The 12,758-nt window shown below is 41.2% G+C and overlaps 2 protein-coding genes across 9 annotated transcripts in view; both read left to right on the top strand.

Moving 5' to 3' along the window:
- The window catches only part of cryz (crystallin, zeta (quinone reductase)), a 145,599-nt gene that overhangs the window by 18,564 nt on the left and 114,277 nt on the right, over positions 1 to 12,758 (top strand). The window lies entirely within an intron of this gene.
- map4l (microtubule associated protein 4 like) overlaps positions 1 to 12,758 on the top strand; it is a 71,179-nt gene that overhangs the window by 29,350 nt on the left and 29,071 nt on the right. The window contains exon 1 of one of the 8 annotated variants that reach the window (XM_079569065.1): positions 9,863 to 11,206. The exons of the other annotated variants lie outside the window; for them this stretch is intronic. Coding sequence (XP_079425191.1) covers positions 9,994 to 11,206 — 1,213 coding nt within the window. The 5' untranslated portion in view covers positions 9,863 to 9,993. Of the gene's footprint in view, positions 1 to 9,862; positions 11,207 to 12,758 lie in introns of those variants that run through there. 8 annotated transcript variants of the gene reach the window in all.

Here is a 12,758-nt window from a genome sequence, read left to right as displayed (position 1 = left end):
TATAATATCAATAACAACAGAAGTTCCCATTTGCCTTCACAGCATGAGTTATGATGGCTCTATTGTACATCCTTGGATCTGATTATGTTTGTAGGAAGTCTCCACTTCCAGAGATAACCCACATCCTTTTGCATTATCACCTGCCCACTAGCATTTTATGAGAAATATGTACATAAAGCTGAAGTGGAGAGAGGCAGAATATTCACATTGTCTACATTTTGAATTTTATTGCACTGTCCATGGTTCCGGCAAGTATCACAACATGGTCTCAAAAGTAAAATATCACTTGATTTAGTGATCTTGTAAAGTATTAGCAACAAGTAAGTGGTGATTACAGAAAGGCTTAAACGTAGGATATGTAAGACTTTTTGTAAACATCATGACCTATTTTCAAATCAGTGATAATACTGATTGTAATGTTGATCACAAATACATACAAACCCATTTGATTAAAACATTGTTTGTATAATAATAATCAATACACATGGGGCATTACGGTTGCTAAGTCCTATGGTTAAATTCAGTTAAATCTTTCCTATTTCCACAAACCCTGCAAATAATCAAGTCTGAAGTAGTTAAAGCTCAGTCACTGAACTCTGGAGTTACTTAACTTTAATGAGGAATCACATTTAGCGCTAGTAGTTGTAGTACTGCTTTGTAAACCTAATTTGCTATATACTAATTTTACTGTAAGATATGTACCATAAAGATAAAGTTGCCTGTTGCTCCTGTGTCATTCTGCATTTTCAAACATGAATTTCCATCTCCGGATCACAGCTCTGATCATTTGACCTTCATTTGTCTTCTTTATATCTTTATCCGGTTTGTGCTGCTCCTCCGCGCGCTTCCTCTTTCACTTCACCGAACCATTTTTTACCCCCGTCTAACAATTTCATTCTACTGCTGGTTCCTGTAATTTGTGACCATACCTGACATGCGCTTAACTCGAGGGGTTTTGTGACATACAGCAGGATGCAGTGCGGCTATTTAGACATTTTTAGAGACTTTGCTGCTTTTCATTGTGTTGCAGGATAAAGGATTAAGGACCAAGGTTTGGAATATGCAGGAAAACAATTACTTTTAGTGATGAGTGAAAGTGTTGGACTACCTTAGTGTCGTCTTTGAGTCATTGCTTTAGGCGTCATCTTGATTTAGTTCAAGCCTCAGTAGCCAGTGGCCTACTTGTTGAATGTAGGTTCCATCCATCCATCCATTTTCTTCCACTTGTCCGTTGCCGGGTCGTGGGGGCAGCTGTTGGATTTGCCCAGATCACATTGCACCAGTCCTTTATGGCTCCTCCTGCAGGTGGTGGGTCCACGGAAGGACGGCCTCATGATTCTAACCGGGCCTGCTGGTCTCTCATAAGGGGCTTCTGAACCACTCTTTGTCTGTCCCGTCACCTAGGACCAGTTTGCCCTGGGAGACCCTACCAGGGGCACGAAGCCCCCGACCACATAGCTCCTAGGATTATTCAGGTGCTCAAACCCCTCCACCACGTTAAGGTGGCGGTTCCAGGAGGGGTGAATGTAGGTTGTGTTTTTCAAAAGTAATAAACAAAGCAACAATATCTTGTAAAATCATCAACCAAGTCTTATTTTGACACAATTTTTCAAATGTAATCGTACAGAAAAATATCGCAATATTGCTGTTATGTCAGTATTTAAGAAGGTTGTCAATTTTAGTTATTCATATTGTGCCGCCCTTGCTTGTCTTCTTTGTTTCTATCTTAACCCCTTAAAGGAATAGGCCACCGTTTTTACATACTGAGATATGTTCTTACCTTAGCTTTGACGAGTTCTTTAGGACCTGTCTGATCTTCACCCGTGCCTTCAGTCACGTAAACACAGCGCAGACGGCGTTAGTATTTAGCCTCTCCCCCTCTCCTCTATAGCTCCAAAACAGGTCAAGATAGAAGCTACCAAGCTCTTCCACGTTTTCCCTATTTAAATATGGTTACGTGAAGTGTTACACTACAAAGTATAATAACACAAAATTAAACAATGTGGATTTTCTAAGCGGATAAAAGGGGGAACTATATTGTAAGGCGTAATAATACCAGGAGTAATTTGGCATCCGCACAGTAAAGTGAAGATTACTGCGCAGTAAAGTGAAGATTACTGCACGGATTTCAAACTACTCCTGGTACTCCTGTTTAAAATAGGGAAAACGTGGAAGAGCTTTGTAGCTTCTATCTTGACCTGTTTTGGAGCTATAGTGGAGAGAGGGAGAGGCTAAATGCTAACGCCCTCATGCGCTGTGTTTACGTGATTGAAGGCACGGGTGAAGATCAGACAGGTCCTAAAGAACTCGTCAAAGCTAAGGTAAGAACATATCTCAGTATGTAAAAACGGTGGCCTATTCCTTTAACACCCACCGGAACGGAGCACATTTTCTCCAGTTTGACATAACTCAAATCTAAAAGCTTCTTGGAAAAAAAAGCATAAAAATAGCGACAAATTGAGGGGAAAATGAGGATGAAAATGCAACAAAAAAGCAACAAAAATGTGAGAAAAAGAGACAAAAATGTGACGAAAAAGAGGCAAAAATGTGACAAACAAGAGGCAAAAATGTGACAAACAAGAGGCAAAAATGTGACGAACAAGAAACAAAAATGTGACGAACAAGAGGTAAAAATGTGATGAACAAGAGACAAAAATGTGACGAACAAGAGGCAATAATGTGACAAACAAGAGGCAAAAATGTGACGAACAAGAGACAAAAATGTGACGAACAAGAGACAAAAATGTGACGAACAAGAGACAAAAATGTGACGAACAAGAGACAAAAATGTGACGAACAAGAGACAAAAATGTGACGAACAAGAGACAAAAATGTGACGAACAAGAGACAAAAATGTGACGAACAAGAGGCAAAAATGTGACGAACAAGAGGCAAAAATGTGACGAACAAGAGGTAAAAATGTGACGAACAAGAGGCAAAAATGTGACGAACAAGAGACAAAAATGAGACGAAAAAAGGGACAAAAATGTGACGAACAAGAGACAAAAATGAGACGAACAAGAGGCAAAAATGTGATAAAATAGAGACGAAAATGTGATGAAAATGCAACAGAAAAGCCACAAGAGAGCAGCAAAAATCGACCAAAAAAAACGTGACAACAACACAGCAACAACAAATGGGAAAAGATCCATCCACATCAGTTTTGTAGGTCTTAGCTTTCAAATTAGGCATTACACTAACCATAAAGTGAGCTCCAGTGCAGAAGCTTTTAGAGTTTGGTAAAGCTTGGGCAAGAGGTTGAAACATCTGAACTTTTTGAAAGACGTTTTACTCTTCATCTCGAGAGCTTCCTGTTTGATTACCGGTGCCACGCCCACCAGATACCAATATGAGCATGGGACGTGGGTCAAGTTTGTTTTCTGTTGTTAAATACATTATTATACTTTGTCCTAGGATTTGCGCGTGTGCGAGTAGAACTGGCGGTGTTTGGTTTGTATGTTTATGTGCGGCGCTCAGATGTGCAGCGGCGTAATGAGGTTGAAGTATTTCATTAGAAGCGAAGGATCTTTGGCCTCTTTGTCTCGCCTCATTCCCCTGTATCTCCAGCCACGCTGTAATAATCGCTGTGCCGCTCATCGACCGAGGGGGTTCGGGGGAGGGAGGGGAGGAGGAGGAGGAGGAGGATGCTTTGAGGGAGGTGTGGTGGGGGTGGGGGGCGGTTGTCAGGGAGACACAGGAGGCGGTTGCTGTGGAAACTGTAGACTCTGCTCGTGAGCGATGGTGGACTGGGTGTGACAGCGGTAAAAATAGAAACGCTCTGACAAGATCCTCCTTCCTCCTCACACCTCCACAGCCCCCCCCCCCCCCCCCCCCCCCTCCTCCTCCTCCCCCTCCCCATGTCGCCGCGGACAACCAGCTGCGCTTCCTCTGCCTCGTCTGCAGCGCGCGTCGTTTGACCTTCAAAAAACGGAGCTCGAGTTGACCTCCGCTGTTTGTCGGCGCAGAAAGACAATCTGATTTCATTTGATCCACTCTCTCTGGCTCCCCTGAACTAAATATACAACTTATTTTTTTCACATGTGACAAAGTAATGATGCTGAGATACAATGAGGCGTTGTGAGTCATAATATATTGTGATAATTAAAGGTTTGGAAATAAACCAGTAAATTTCGTGCTCCGTCAAACCCTAATCAACAGATCACTAGGAATTTGCAACGTTGGTTTAGTTTTGCCAAGAACTTTAATCTATCACAAAAATGTCAAAAGAACAACAGACAATCTATAGGGTTACTTCACTTTTCAGATACTTCTATTAATAATATTGAAGCTCAAATACTGTTGCTGCATATGTCACCTTTGACCTGAAGTCCTAATTATTGCGTAACTCTTCTGCCTCTGAAACATGAACAAATCTCCACTGTTCTCATCCCAGTCAGTGCCCTCCCCCTCTGCCGTACAGTAGACAAATTGTTTATGGAGTATTATGCAATAAGACCCCGTTTGTTTTCATTCATGCCTGACACGTGGCTTCTGCGCCTCGAACTGTCCTGAGGAGAAACAAGGCACAGTTTAAAAGTGTTTTTCCCATGTTTTTTCGTATTTATTTATTTATTTATATTTTTTACTTATGTGGGAATAGTGAAACTTTTAAAATGTGCAAAGGAAAACAAATCGTTATTCAGTTAAAATAAAAATGAATTAAAATCAGCTAAAGATAATACTGTGCCTGGGATAATGATTTCCAAATTCCAAAACAACTTTGCAAATAGGTCATTCTCAAAAGCTAATCCAGGCTGGATAAAATGAGACGACATTTGCGAGGACAACCAACTTGGCAAAGCATCTAAAGATTCAATTGCCCACTGCTCCCTACGGGTCGTCCAGTGGCGTCGAGGGATGGGTTACATGCAGGGGACAAATTTCGTTGTACAGTTCATGTATAATGACAACTAAGGCAACAAACAAATTGGGTTTGGCAATTTGTTTACATTGTTTCTGCTCACCTGAAGGCAGGAGGTTTGCTCTTGTGAAAAGTGTAAATTCAAAATCCTATACACTTAACCTCTATGACAGTTTTGTTTAGAATAGGACTGCACAATATGAGAAGGAAAGAATGCAATTGCTGGGTTGCAGGTGACATCACAGCGTTCTAAAGCCCTATACTATTATATAGAGGAAAAAATATTTTGTTTTTGATCAAATTTTTGGTCTTGTACAGAGAGATCATGGACCCAGTGACTGATATTAATGATCATTTCTTTAACTCATATATTTTCTTTTTAGCTACGCATTGTGAAAGTGTAATGCTGTTAATAGGAAAAACTGGCTCCTGCCCCCCGTTGGGTCCGATGACATCATCACATTCTAGACCCTGCAACCCAGCAATACAGTCTTGAACTTTACAATATGATATTACTGTGTTATTTAACTAAACTCCCTTTAAAGGAGCTATACCTGATTGTACAAAGAAAATTGCTATTTTCTGGTCCAAACTCATCTCAAACTTTCCTAATGCATTGACAACATCAACATTCGTCACAGGGACTGAGTTTAAACCAGGTTTCACAACTTTCAGGGAGGAAAACTGTCACCTCACTGTAAAAAATGCCTGCTAGCCTGACATTTTATGTTTAGGCTTTAAAACCAGTGTTTTTTGGATAAATGTCTGCTTTTACCATATACTAAAGGACAAAACAAATGTTATTCTAATACAGAAAATTCAAGGATAGCTCCTTTAACACTGTTTATCTTAAATGTGAACAAAATTAAGGAATTTAGTTTGAACTGTGTCAAAAAAAAGAATTAAACACATTGTGCACAATTATTTTACCATGCTTTTTTTGTTCAGATCGAAGACCAACGCTATTTTAGATTTATTGTGTATATGTCCCCTAATATTGTGATAATGATGATTTGCCAATTTATTCTGCAGCCTTAGTATAAAGGTTCAAAAATAAACCCAGATTCATGGTTAATTGAATTACATAAAGACATAAAACTAGCAAGCAGATTTACCTTGAAAAGCACTTTAGTTCTTGTTCGCAATAACATGACCTTTCTCTGTGAATTTGCCACCTGTTGAGCGAAGAATCTTTCCTCCTGAAAATCCTCAAAAACGTAATGAGGCAGATTATATTCAACAACAGCTTTACGCTTATAAATCATTTTTATCGGTTCTTTTTTGCTTGGGTAAGTAGTTTTTGGTCACGTTTCACCCTTTCTAACCTTGAAGGAACTGCTCCTCAAACAGCATTTATTTTCATTTCCAGTGGAGAATCTATCGAGAGGACACTTAAGTCCAGATGGCTGCTCTCCTTGAAGTCGTATTATGCCCTCTCTGCTGCGTGAATGGGGTCTCAGATCGTGTCAAGAAACATGTCTGATGATTCCTTTGCAAAATAATCATGTCCTAACCAGTGATTTCAGCTGCATCTTATGATTTTAGATAGACATGTATCGAGAGGACCGTGTGCTGTCAGTCCCCTATAAGATGAAGAGACTTCGGTGTGAATCTATATGTCACGCTCAGCATCTGCCCAGAGCATCCCGCTGTGATGTTCAGAAAATCAACCGCGCGCTGGGACTGCGTTTAAAGAGCATGTTACTTGGAGGTCATTAAGCTTTAGGTCCCTGACACTGTCCATTTGTGGCTAGAGCATGATTGAGGGCTGGCTAATGTGCCAAATTAGGATTACATTTGACCGAGAGTAACCTACAACACTGTCAAGAGCTTTAAATTACCGTATTTTACGGACTATAAGTCGCTCCGGAGTATAAGTCGCACCAGCCTTGGCAACTACCCGGGCATGGAGGCGTAACTGCACCGTTGACAAGCCTCTCCCGGCAGCACGTTGTTCGAGCACCCCTTTGCAAACTTGTTTCTCTAGCTGTGGCCATCTGGCTTTTAGCCCATGGTTAGCTTTTTTTGTTTTCTTCATTGCAGTAAAAGTAACCTCCGCGTTTCGCCAGTCCTTCACAAGTTTAACGCTCAGTCCAAACTTTCTTTCTGCCACTTGATTACCTTTTTTTTTTTACCAGCAGATACTGGTACACAAGCCTAGAGCGCCCTCTAGCGGCTGTCAGTGTGAAAATAACAAACATGTGAAATTGCATATTTTGATGTATAAGTCGCACCTGAGTATAAGTTGCGCCCCTCGCCAAACTATGAAAAAAAGTGCAACTTATAGTCCGGAAAATACGCTACATGTTTATTGCACTGTTTCATGGTCTACCTTTAACTAACAAAATGAGCCCTGGTCTTCACATTCAAATGAAGCATAAAGGGTTTTAATATTAATGGGTCCAGCTATATCCTTTGGGAAATGATACCTCAAGCTTAGAGAAAATGGTAAAGTTGGGAAGGGCATCTGGCCTTAAACCTATCTATTCAATTTGCAAATTACTTTTTGGCAACATAGATCACACAACATTGCCAAGACAAGGAACAATATTTATGTTTTTTTTTTGTTATGTTGTAGATTTAGTTTTGTCTGTACAGAAATATGTCTTGCTATAAGTGCCAAATGCAGACGGGTTATATTTTTGGTACAACCAATTTGAGAACAGTGACTCAGTTTCTACCTCGGGAAACAGTCGATCCCTGTCACAGCACGCGTCTCTCTCTGAAAGCCTCACGCTGCCGGCGCCATATGATGATCTCTATTCATATTCAAGTTTAAACATAGTCTGCCCCTTTTTATGCGCAAGATTAAAATGCTTGATCTGAGAAGTTTCAAATGTAGTTTTGGCTTTTAATACACATGGGTTCTTATAATATCTCAATCAAGGCGTATTTTAATGCTTGTGGTTGTAAGAACATACTTGGCGATTTTACGAAGACTGGGCTGTGATAATGTTAGTGTTTGGAGCTTGGTTGTCTATTGGTTTACAAGGTTCAGTTTGTCTTTGTGGTGCATGTATTATCAATCGGCAGGAGGCAAATGGGACTTTCAATTTATTTTGTTTTGTTTATTTATTTTTAATCATTAACTATGGATTTGTCTGGTCTCTTTTCAGTTAAATTATTGAACTCAAAATATAGATGTAAAACAAAAATGCAAATGAGTTAACATCGGCTGTAAGTTGAGAATCTTAAAGGTACATTAGGCAACTTTTTATGCGAGATAAACAAGTTGATATTTGTGCATATTTGACCTTGTAGTGAGCCAGCAGCTGTATTAGTGGTCAGCACATAGACTGTAGAATTAATAGACACTCACTCCTCCCCATTTGCCATAATGACGACGTTCGAAAGATTTACAGACTCCTCCTACCCAGCTCCAACCGAGCATGTTCCTAAAAAGGGCGAGATCGGCCCTCACGGGGCACAGTTCGGTCGTAACCGCGCCGTTAGCTCTAATGCTAGCTGCCTGTTAGTCAAAGTCCGGCCCTCATTAGTAAACGAGATTTCTAAAATGTTGCTTACAAAAAACAGCCTGGTTTCTTTAATTGTAACTAAGACCACTGAGATGGAATGCAAATACATGCTGACCACTCATACAGCTGCTGGCTCACTACAAGGTCAAATATAAAAGTTGCACAGTGCATCTTTAAAGTGAATTAAGTTGATGCCATGTGGTTAAATGACAACAGTTTTCTGTTTAGTGCATGAAATGTATGTCTAGTGTGTTTAAGAATGTTCATAATCAAAATAAATTGACATTTGAACGTGGGTTGATGTGAAAACCTTATAGAATCACTTTTGCTTCATAGATGTATCCCATGTTTGCAGGCAGCTCATGAGCAGTACATGCCAGCTGCTTGTTTTGACTGGTGCGGTGTGATCACGGTCCGTGCTTTATTTATTTATTTATTTATTTATTTGAAAAGGAGGGACAATACATATTAATGAACATTTTTACAAATGTAAATATGCCAGATTATAGCCTTAGGCTAATTTCCATCTGCAGACCCCCTGGCAGGTTGATGTTACACACAAGTTAGTAAAAACATACAGAGACACGATATACAGACTATATACAGACTATGTACAGACAGGAATGAGAACAGTGATCACATCATGTTAAAACAAATAACAATAACAAGAGTGGACAGAGGAGAAAATAGAAAATAGTAAATGCATCGACTGTATTGCACAAACCTCAAAAATGCACATGCCCTGACAGACCTGATATTGCACTGACCCATATTGCACCATTCTGTATTGCACTGACCCATATTGCACCATTCTGTATTGCACTGACCCGCATTACACTGACCCCTATTGCCAACCCATGTTATGGGACTCTTATTGCACAACCCGTATTACACTGATAATTGGATCTCTTTTTTTTTTTCTTTAACACTTGGCATTAGGTGGCATCGTGTATATACGAGCATCATGTGTCTCCATATGTGCGTGCTCAGTCGCTAGGAGGCTGGGCTCTGCACCGACGTGTGCGTGTGTGCGCTTTTTTTTCCTCCAGCGAATGAGGGAATATTCGGGGTGGTCATGTGACTGTGTGATGTCAGAGGGGGGAGAGGGATGAAGAGAAAGAGACAGACAGAAAGCAAAGGGAGAGCAAGGTGCAATTTAGAGGCTCAGCTGATCCGCGCGGCGCTCAGAGAGAGAGGCTGGAGCGCATCTCTCACTCCCGATTTATATTTTACTTGCATATGCACTTTCTATGCCAACCTGAACTGGGACTTTGACAGAGAAAAAATACTTTTTTGGGCGATTTGACAGATTTTTTTATGCAAAACCCTATCTTGGAATTTAAGATAAAAGGAAACAAGAAGGAAGGACCATTTTCAAAACTTTTGCTTTGAACCGGAAAAGTAGCACTTTTATTTCTGACAGTGAAGGAGTGATTTTTTTTCCTAATCCACCTGGCTGAAGATCTTGGAGACTAATATTTCTTTTACAAACACTGCCCAGGAGTAAAGGAGCAGGAAAGAAGTGCAAACACTGCAACATTTTAAAAAGGTTGTATGTTCATCTCTGCAACAATTTTGGATAGCAAAGATATTTTTGCTAAAGGAGGGAAAAAAGAATATTCTCAACAATAAATAGGCTGGCGTCTTAGTAGGACAATGTCTTTCCTTTCTGGCTCAGCGTGGCAGCAACCTGGCATCATTGGCAACAACAACAACAACGGGTATATGCAACCCTCCAGTGGACAGCAGCAGCAGCAGAAGCAAAACAGTTTATCTGCCACCAGTGTCCCCGACTGGCACTGCCCCGGGCAAGACACACAGAGCACCCAGGAGGTCTCCAAACTGGACTGGATGGGGGATGATGTTAAATTCGGGAGAGGCAGGAGTGACAAGATTGAGGGGGCTTTGAAAGCAGGGTCACTGGGCAGCACGGGTCAGAGCCCAAGTAGCCCATTGTCTCCCTTCTCTTCGCCGTCCTCTCCGTCTGTGTCGCCGGGAAAAGATTTTGCAAACACATCGATGGAAACCAAGCAATCTCCGTCGAACTTTGGGCACAATAACTTGCATCAGAATTTTAACCAGAGCAGAGATGGAAACGTTGCGTTTTACATCCAAGGAGCGCAGGTAGCCTCTCAAGGCCAGGGGAGTCAGGACTTAAAACCTGTTGATAGCAACAGAGGTGTTGAGAGTAAGCACTTGGGAGATTTACTTTGCAATCAGAAAGATGCGAATATGGGATTAAGTGGTAGTTCAATTAATTTAGAAAAGCATAATGATGTTTTGAATGTTACTGCGCAGCAAACAGGAAGTAAAAATAGTTCTGCCTGTCTGTCTTCAAACATGGCTAAAGTTGATGATCATAATATAGAGAGTAAAGCATTATCTAAGAGTCAGCCCAGCGGTAATCCCTTCGAGAGATCAAACGCGCAGGATTCCAAAGCCGACGACAAAGCACTTGGATCTTGCACTGCGTTGAACAAGGACACTAAAACTACCCAGCAGCCTCAGCGATCCGTGGTGAGGCGAGCCATGTCCGACTGTTCGCACCTGTCTGTTCCCATGGTGATGACCGGCCCGTATCCGACAGGGATGGGTGGGTGTCCGGTGCCGAACGTCCCGAACTTTGCCCTGATGGGAATGGCGTGCCCTCCCAGGCCGCCGTACCCTCATGTGGCGGTGAGACGCGCCTTTACGGTGACCGACGGGACGGAGGCGGCAGTGGCGATGATGATGATGGCCGCGCCCTTTACACCTGTGGTGCCTTCGTCCCCTCCCCCCAAACGGCATCACGGGAGTTCGGAGACTAACCTGCAACTGCCTGTACCGCGTTCTGTCAACAGCAGTCCAGATGGAAAACCAAATGCTACAGGTAAAGATAAGAGCCTGCATCAACAAACCGTAAATCTTAGAATTACCCTTTTTCTTTTGTCATGAATATATAGTTAGAAAAGTAAAAGCTACATGTAAATACCAACCGCACATCTATAAACAACAATTAATGCTTTAAAGCAGAACTAAGTAACTCATGGCCATAAGCGCCACTGCAGGTGTCGTAGCATGTTGCGTTTCTTTACTCATTATTTGTCTGTGAGAGTAAATACTACGCTGACAGAAAAGACAAAGGGAGAGAGGGACATTGTTCATCCAATTACACAATGGAGATAAGTTTTTTTTCACACAGACTTGGCTGTAAACACTGCTAAAGTGGCGCTAGCCCGCAGTTAGCTTTGCCCGTTAGCCTGTTAGCTCCTTCTTCGTGATTACATTAGTGTGTATTGCGCCTCTGACCCGGTGCAGGGAAAGTTGCAAGGGTGGTTTTCTGGCCAGAGACACCAGGGGGAGATGAACGACCCCCCAATCATCCCGTTAATACTTGTGTTACCCCCAGAGGGACTATGAAAAGGATTTATTAAGGTAAACAAGTTACTTAGTTCTTCTTTAACAGGCAGAGGATAAAATGGGAAATGACAAAACATAACAAACCAGGACAGTTTCATTAAATCTGTTGATTGTATTTATATTTTCACTTTGTTTGAATGGACTGTTGGAAGTCATACAGTTTGCACAATACAGTATTAGGGCAGTTTTTTGATTATGCCCCTGAACTGAAGTGTGGTAGCGACGTTGTCAACACGATTCGCTTGGACACTGCAGAATCTGAATATCTGTAATTGATTGACAAGTTCACTGATAAGGAAGCGTCACATTTCTGTGTTTGTCAACCTTTTTGTTCACGATCACTCACTTTGAAATCAGCAGAGATCATCAACAGGTCGCTTTGTTGTTGCTTAAAAGTGTCGTTTCATCTGAAGGTAGTTTGAAAAGCACTTTGGGCTCTCACTTTATCTGTTTGTACATTAAGACAAATGGCCATCTGTCTGCGCTGCGGTGGTGACCTCTAGCCGAGCTCATATTCCAGCCGCTGTTTTCATTCCTCTGACTTGAAATGAACCGGCCTTTCAGCGTATTAATTTTACCTTTCCGAGATATGCACTTCCAATAAATGCCAAATTACTTATATAACTTGACGATTACACTATTACGGCTGCATATGTGACTCGGGGTTTTATATAGATATTATGTAATCCCTAATCCAGCATTTCATTAGTTTGCAGCGTCTCTCTTGAGCTGTTGCCTTGTTCAAGTTGATTTGAAAGCTGTTAAATACATTGCACTTCCTATTACAACATGCACTTACTCTTAATGGATAGATTGATGACCATGTGGTACAAGTATCACACACTGTATCGCCTATTATTGAGGAAGTGAGCAGTTAGGAATTCTGATTAGATTGCAGATGGTCAACACAGTCGCTCGTTCCTCTGCGTCTTTATTAAAACAATATTTCAAATGATAAAATGTAAAGAAAGTACCAAAGAATTACTGTAAGCCTCAATTATGCATACAACCTCATTTTAAAG

The sequence above is a fragment of the Gobius niger genome (genome assembly GCF_951799975.1).
Source record: "Gobius niger genome assembly, chromosome: 13".
NCBI lineage: Eukaryota > Metazoa > Chordata > Actinopteri > Gobiiformes > Gobiidae > Gobius > Gobius niger.
This window is presented reverse-complemented; position numbering and strand designations above follow the sequence as displayed.